The following is a 7,294-nucleotide window of genomic DNA, read 5'->3' as shown; positions in this document are numbered from 1 at the left end:
CAGCCTGAACTCTCCCATCGGTAGTGGCGTCGCTAGAGGGGGGCGAGGGGGGGCAATTGCCCCCCCTATGTTGTTCCTTGCCCCCCCAGGTGCCCCCCCGCTGATTCCCCCGAGTGAATACTAATGAGCGCTTCCATTAAGGAAGCGCTCATTAGTACAGAAGGACCAGGAAGCAGTGAACGCTCTGTACTCACCACTTCCTGGTCCTCGGCTGTCGGCTGTGCAGGGCTGCGCACAGCGTGAGGTCGCTCTGTGACCTCACGCTGTGCGCGCCAGTTTAGAGCACGCACAGTCGACTGAGGAGGGAGAAAATGGCAGGCGGCGTCCGTCCAGGAGCAGGAGAGGTAAGTGTTTTTTTTTTTAATTTTATAAAAAATGTGGCTGCTGGGGCATTATGGGGGCTAATAGGAGGCATATGCGGCTAATAGGAGGCATATGGGGCTAATTGGAAGCATATTTGGGGGCTAATTGGAGGCATATTTGGGGGCTAATTGGAGATGTATGGGGGCATTTGGAGGCATATTTGGGGGCTAATTGGAGGCATATTTGGGGGCTAATAGGAGGCATATGGGGCTAATAGGAGGCATATGGGGCTAATTGGAGGCATATGGGGGCTAATAGGCATATGGGGCTAATAGGCATATGGGGCTAATAGGCATATGGGGCTAATAGGAGGCATATGGGGGCTAATTGGAGGCATATGGGGGCTAATTGGAGGCATATGGGGGCTAATTGGAGGCATATGGGGTCTATGGGGCTAATTGGAGGCATATGGGGGCTAATTGGAGGCATATGGGGGCTAATTGGAGGCATATGGGGGCTAATTGGAGGCATATGGGGTCTATGGGGTTAATTTGAGGCATATGGGGTTAATTTGAGGCATATGGGGGCTAATTGGAGGCATATGGGGGCTAATTGGAGGCATATGGGGGCTAATTGGAGGCATATGGGGTCTATGGGGCTAATAGGAGGCATATGGGGGCTAATAGGAGGCATATGGGGGCTAATAGGAGGCATATGGGGGCTAATTGGAGGCATATAGGGGCTAATTGGAGGCATATAGGGGCTAATTGGGGGCTAATAGGAGGCATATGGGGGCTAATTGGGGGCTAATTGGAGGCATATGGGGGCTAATTGGAGGCATATGGGGGCTAATTGGAGGCATATGGGGTCTATGGGGCTAATTGGAGGCATATGGGGTTAATTGGAGGCATATGGGGCTAATTGGGGGCTAATAGGAGGCATATGGGGGCTAATAGGAGGCATATGGGGGCTAATTGAAGGCATATGGGGGCTAATTGGAGGCATATAGGGGCTAATTGGGGGCTAATATGAGGCATATGGGGGCTAATTGGGGGCTAATTGGAGGCATATGGGGGCTAATAAGAGGCATATGGGGGCTAATAAGAGGCATAATGGGGGCTAATTAGAGGCATAATGTGGGCTAATGAGGCATAATGGGGGCCAATGGGGCTAATAAGAAGAATAATGGGGGCTAATGAGGCATAAGGGCTTATATGGGGGCTGATATGGGAGTGATGAGAGGCATAATGAGGGCTAATGAGAGGCATAATGTGTCATCCACAGATCCCCCATAACAGTGTGTCTTCCACAGATCCACCATAACAGTGCGCCTGTGCACTGACGAGAGACAGAAAGAAGGGGAAAGAATCCGTGGAAGCAAGCAGAGGACAGCACAGCAGACGACTGAGTAGCTTCTTTTGTAAGTAAATTGTTTTATTATAACTGTATCCCTGCAGACCGCAACTCTCTCGTATTTTGTAATCTTATTTTGTTTTTGCCCCCCCATTTTTGACTGTGGTATCTTTGTGCCCCCCCTATATATTGTTCCTAGAGTCGCCACTGCCCATCGGAATGAACACTTGACATGACATATTTGAGTAGACAGGGGATAAGCAGCTGTTATACAACTCTGGGTGCTGCTTATCTGGTGCATCTTTACACTGTGTACATATTAAACAGGATTAGTAAATGGGGCCCTATATTTGTACGCTTTATTCCACCCCTCTTTAAAAATATTGTGTAATGTCACTTTTAAGAGGACCTGTCGCCTCTCCTGACATGTCTGTTTTAATAACTACTTGCATCCCCCATGTAATGATTCTGGAGCATCTATTGTTATGACTCCATGTTGTGCCATTCCTTTATTATTCCTTCTAGAAGTTATGAATTGCCAGAAGTTTGCAATGTGACAGACTGTGCAGGGAAACACACCCAACTGGTAACACCCATCTGGACCTTCATTGAAAACTGCTAGCTATTCATTCATAATTTCTAACAGGAATAGTAAAGGAATGAAAAAATGGGCAGTACGGTGGCTCAGTGGTTAGCACTGATAATTTGCAGCGCTGGGGTCCTAGGTCCGAATCTGACCAAAGACAACATCTACATGAAGTTTGTATGTTCTCCCTTTGTTTGCGTGGGTTTCCTCCGGCTACTCCGGTTTCTTCCACTGCTCCAAAGACATACTGATAGGGACCTTAGATTGTGAGCCCCATTGGGGACAGCGTGATGCTAATGTCTGTAATGCGCTATGGAATATCGTAGCGCTATATAAGTGCATAAATATGGAGTCATAGGAATAAATGTTCCAGATTTGTTATTACAGCGGGGGTGCAATTCCTCTTTAGGATAGCGCTCCAGCAAAACAGGGGTGAAGTTATCAGTGACTGTACAAGAGTATTCTGGAGCACAGAAGCTGCAAATTCACGTGAAAGCTACAGTTTGGACAAAATGTGAGACTTTTAACTGTTTTGCACTTTCTTGTCACTTTTTAAAATGGATAAGATAAAGTTAGAGGGGGCGTGGCCTCCATGGCCCAATAGATTTACCATATGTGATTGCAAAAAATTGGAATGAATTATGGCGTAAATCTATGTGCATCTTACGTCCACACACTTCAGGTTAAGACCAGCGCTGGCTTAAATTCCACCCTCTATGTTTTACTTAGTGCAGGGATTGGGAGGTTAGGGAGCAAAACATATCACTAATATGCCCATAGTGGATTGTCACCTCTCCTGACATGTCTGTTATAGCAAACCCTGCATTCCACTTGTAATAATAATTCTGGAGCATCAATTGTGCCGTTCCTTTATTATTCCTGCGAGAAGTTATGAATGAATTACTCGCAGTTTGCAATGAAGCTCCAGATGGGTGTTACCAGTAGGGTTTATCCCTGCCCAATCTGCCACTGGCAGCACTGACCGGATAGTGTCAGCCGCCCTCCCTGACTGGTAAGACCATCCATGTATAACTTATAGAAGGACTAATAAACAAATGGCACAACACAGAGCCATGAGAATAGATGCCCCAGAAGTGTTATTACATGGGGAAAGGGAGTAAATACTAAAACAGACATGTCAGGAGAGGTGAGAGGTCCTCTTTAACCCCTTCCCGATTTGTGCCATACATGGGTTGCAAAAGATGACATGCGCTCCAGAGCAGACACAGCAGACACCCAAGGAGATCTTACATTTTTCTCAAATAATTTTGGAGATATTTTATACAGAGCAAAACACATTTTATGTTGTGACTTTTCACTACCAGAGATGAGCTGTGAGCCATAATACAGATCTGTGTTCTGTGGATTATTAATGACATACGGAGGATTGGACTTCAGAAAATAAATGGTAATCAATGATTTGTCTATGAGACCCCAACTACTGAACACTGCACGAGATTGGGCAGTCCCTATAGGACTGGGACTCAATTGATGACTTTAAGACATTTTGACATAAATAAAGCATCATGTTTAGAAAATATATATTTATTGTTTATAATCTGCAATCATATACAAGCACAGATTTATGAAATATGAAATATCTGCAAATATTGCATACCACAGTACAAGTTATACATGAACTCCTGACACCTCTCACACATATTGCATACTAGGAAATATCAATAAATGATAAGCAGTAGTTGCAAATATTGCATACCAGCCATACTAAATTGAATGGCACCTGTTACATATCAATATACACAAAGTATTGAACATTGGAGTAATTCCTGCAAATATTGCAAAACAGATCAGTTACAACCTAGCAATTATCCCCATAGGAGAGACGGACCAGTATACTATACTGAACAATTGTCTCCAAAACAACAACTCCCAGCATGCCCTGGAAGCTTAATGACTGTGACACAATTAAAGCCAAAATCAAGCAATACAAGCAATGCACGTGGCATTTTCCTATTACTCTATATATACAGCCAGTACACACTACATATAATCTGATGTACAGTACTGTATGATACATAGTATCTACTGTATATATCAGGCCGGAGGCCTCACCTCCATTATTCTACAATGCTTTGCACTGGAGGTCTGATATATACATACACTACTCCCCTCTGTATACAGCCAGTGCACACTACATATAATCTGCTGTACAGTACTGTATGATACATAGTATCTACTGTATATATCAGGCCGGAGGCCTCACCTCCATTATTCTACAATGCTTTGCACTGGAGGTCTGATATATACATACACTACTCCCCTCTGTATACAGCCAGTACACACTACATATAATCTGCTGGACAGTACTGTATGATACATAGTATCTACTGTATATATCAGGCCGGAGGTCTCACCCCCATTATTCTGCAATGCTTTGCACTGGAGGTCTGATATATACATACACTACTCCCCTCTGTATACAGCCAGTACACACTACATATAATGTGCTGTACAGTACTGTATAATACATAGTATCTACTGTATATATCAGGCCGGAGGTCTCACCTCCATTATTCTGCAATGCTTTGCACTGGAGGTCTGATATATACATACACTACTCCCCTCTGTATACAGCCAGTACACACTACATATAATCTGATACATTGTATCACTGGGAATATTCATAGAATGTGTCCATATAGGACTAGGACATCTTCTTCATAGAAGACAACGACTCCTATAACAATATAGAACCAAGTTCATACAGGAGAGCTGCAGCAGACGGCAGATAATAGGAAGGACTAGTAAATCACGTAGTAATTACACCATGTCCAGAATGAACTTCTTCTCCATCTCATGATGAGACATTAGTGAGAGGCAGAATCCACCCCATCTCCAGCTCTCAGGTATACGGGGGTACATAGCTCTGAGATCAGTCCACACCAGAGGATCCAGTCACTACCAGGGTCTCCACAAGGCTTTGCTGCTGTCCAGGGGGCTGTGTTTGCTGGGGGTCTGGTGGATGGAGGATACAGGAGGAGATACAGCCCCGTATGTCATAGTGTGAGCCCCAGGGAGGTTCTGCAGCAGCTGGATCTGGAGCTCGGTCTGTTTGTGCTGGGACAGGAAGGTGATGGAGTCCTGGACGCAGGTGGAGAAGCCTTCTCTCTGGGCCTGGCTGGAGGCTGTGACATCTAGAACAGGAGAGACATACATGTCAGTGACAGCGTCCATCACCTGCTACAATCTGCTCTCAGTAAGAAACATATGAGGGGTGTGAGGGGCCGGGACAGGATACTTACTTCTCTCCGCCATGTGGCGCTGCAGGTAGGTGACCGTCATCTCCAGGATATCGGCTTTCTCAGGTTTGGAGGGTAGCTGATGTCTCTGGAACTCCTTCTCCAGTAAGATGTGCAGCTGCTCAATGCTGCTGTTAATCCGGTCTCTCCTCATCTTCTCGATCACCGGTTTCCTCAGCTGCAGAACAAGACATAAGGGTCGGTTAGTTACATGCGGCAGTGGATGCCCCTTTATGGCGGTGAAGAAGCATTTGATGCTATGAGAGGAGGAGATGTGGTAGATCAGCACTTACTTTTCTGGGCTGCTGGGTGAGGGGATCATTAGCCGGGCTCTGGATGAGGCTGACGCTGTAAGGAGCCATCGGTCAGTGTGCGGCAGTGTCCTCCCTGTAGATGGGATGTCAGTGATGTGCGGCCAGGGAGGCAGACAGCCCCTCTATATACCCCTCTCCTGCATAATGATGTGTGAGGATCAGAGCGAGCACAGGTTCCCACACTCAGCCTCCAATCACACAGCAGCGAGGACAATAGACGTGTGTCCATCTGGAGCCTCCAATACAGGAGATAATAGAGGCTGCTGGGGGCAAGCTGTGACCGGAGTGTGGGAAAGACCTGCACCAAGATGCTATCTGCTGTAATGACATATTGCACTGACCACTGCTACTTTCACTATAGATCCGTTATTATCTGGGAGAGGAGCAGCGAATTGTCCGAATGCTTATTAAGATGACATATATGAGAATCCCTGGGGAAATAATAAAGAATAATATCTGGAAATGTGTCTTACAGCAAAAATTATCAACTCTAATAGTAATAATAAATGATAACTTTCTAGTTACAGGTCTCTACATAATATTCTTATAATCATCACTATCTGACATCAGAACCTGGCAACTATACAGAGAGGAGCAGCACTACATAGACACCGCTTATCTCTTCCTGCAGTAGAGGCTTGCCATAGAGCAATTTTGCAAGTACTTGTAGTTCTTCTTCTGTACCAAACTCTGACTGATACATGATGCCCCCCTCAGCTATAGAATGTATTATGGAGTTCTGCTGCAGGAAAACTTTACACACCTCTGTTTCTGCAGAATCTCATAACACACACCTCAGCTGCTGCAGAACATAATAATACACACCTCAGCTGCTGCAGAACCTCATAATACACACCTCAGCTGCTGCAGAACCTCATAATACACATCTCAGCAGCTGCACAACCACACAATACACATCTCAGCCGCTGCACAACCACACAATACACATCTCAGCCGCTGCACAACCACACAATACACATCTCAGCCGCTGCACAACCACACAATACACATCTCAGCCGCTGCACAACCACACAATACACACCTCAACTGCTGCAGAACCTCATAATACACACAGTAGGGTTGTTGCGATACCAAAATTTTGATTCGATTTCGATACCATAAAAGAGGCTGCTGGGGGCAAGCTGTGACCGGAGTGTGGGAAAGACCTGCACCAAGATGCTATCTGCTGTAATGACATATTGCTCAGGGCATTGATGGGATTACATGCTGTACTTTAAGTGGAGATCCTCCTGACCTGTCAGACACATCACCGCCAATAATAAGAACCTATGTAAATACTAAGGGCTATACCATAATACTGAATTATAAGATTTACACGTAATTCAGTTATAACAAATGCATAAAAGACAAAACATACAATTCGCACTTTTAGATGTTAAATGAAGTAGAAACATTACAATTTAGTGTCCTGCCCTAAAGAGCTGGCAGTCTATTAGGGTCTGGCCACACAGTCAGAT

At 45.2% G+C, this 7,294-nt stretch overlaps 1 protein-coding gene across 1 annotated transcript; it reads right to left on the bottom strand.

Annotated features, from left to right (window-relative positions):
* Positions 1-3,799: 3,799 nt before the first annotated feature.
* LOC122926853 (transcription factor HES-5-like) lies at positions 3,800-5,986 on the bottom strand. The gene is made up of 3 exons (XM_044278356.1): positions 5,796-5,986; positions 5,506-5,680; positions 3,800-5,397 (listed from the first exon to the last, which is right to left on the bottom strand). The coding sequence occupies exons 1-3, from the start codon at positions 5,862-5,864 to the stop codon at positions 5,162-5,164; spliced, it is 480 nt and encodes a 159-aa protein (XP_044134291.1). The 5' UTR covers positions 5,865-5,986; the 3' UTR covers positions 3,800-5,161.
* Between the last annotated feature and the right edge of the window lie 1,308 nt (positions 5,987-7,294).

The sequence above is a fragment of the Bufo gargarizans genome, chromosome 2 (genome assembly GCF_014858855.1).
Source record: "Bufo gargarizans isolate SCDJY-AF-19 chromosome 2, ASM1485885v1, whole genome shotgun sequence".
Lineage (NCBI taxonomy): Eukaryota > Metazoa > Chordata > Amphibia > Anura > Bufonidae > Bufo > Bufo gargarizans.
This window is presented reverse-complemented; position numbering and strand designations above follow the sequence as displayed.

Coding starts and splice junctions, on each gene's coding strand:
- LOC122926853 (XM_044278356.1), bottom strand. CDS start 5,864: ATGGCTCCTTACAGCGTCAGCCTCATCCAGAGCCCGGCTAATGATCCC. Junction 5,681..5,795: donor TCACCCAGCAGCCCAGAAAA/GTAAGTGCTGAT, acceptor CTTGTTCTGCAG/CTGAGGAAACCGGTGATCGA. Junction 5,398..5,505: donor GCGCCACATGGCGGAGAGAA/GTAAGTATCCTG, acceptor CTCCTGTTCTAG/ATGTCACAGCCTCCAGCCAG.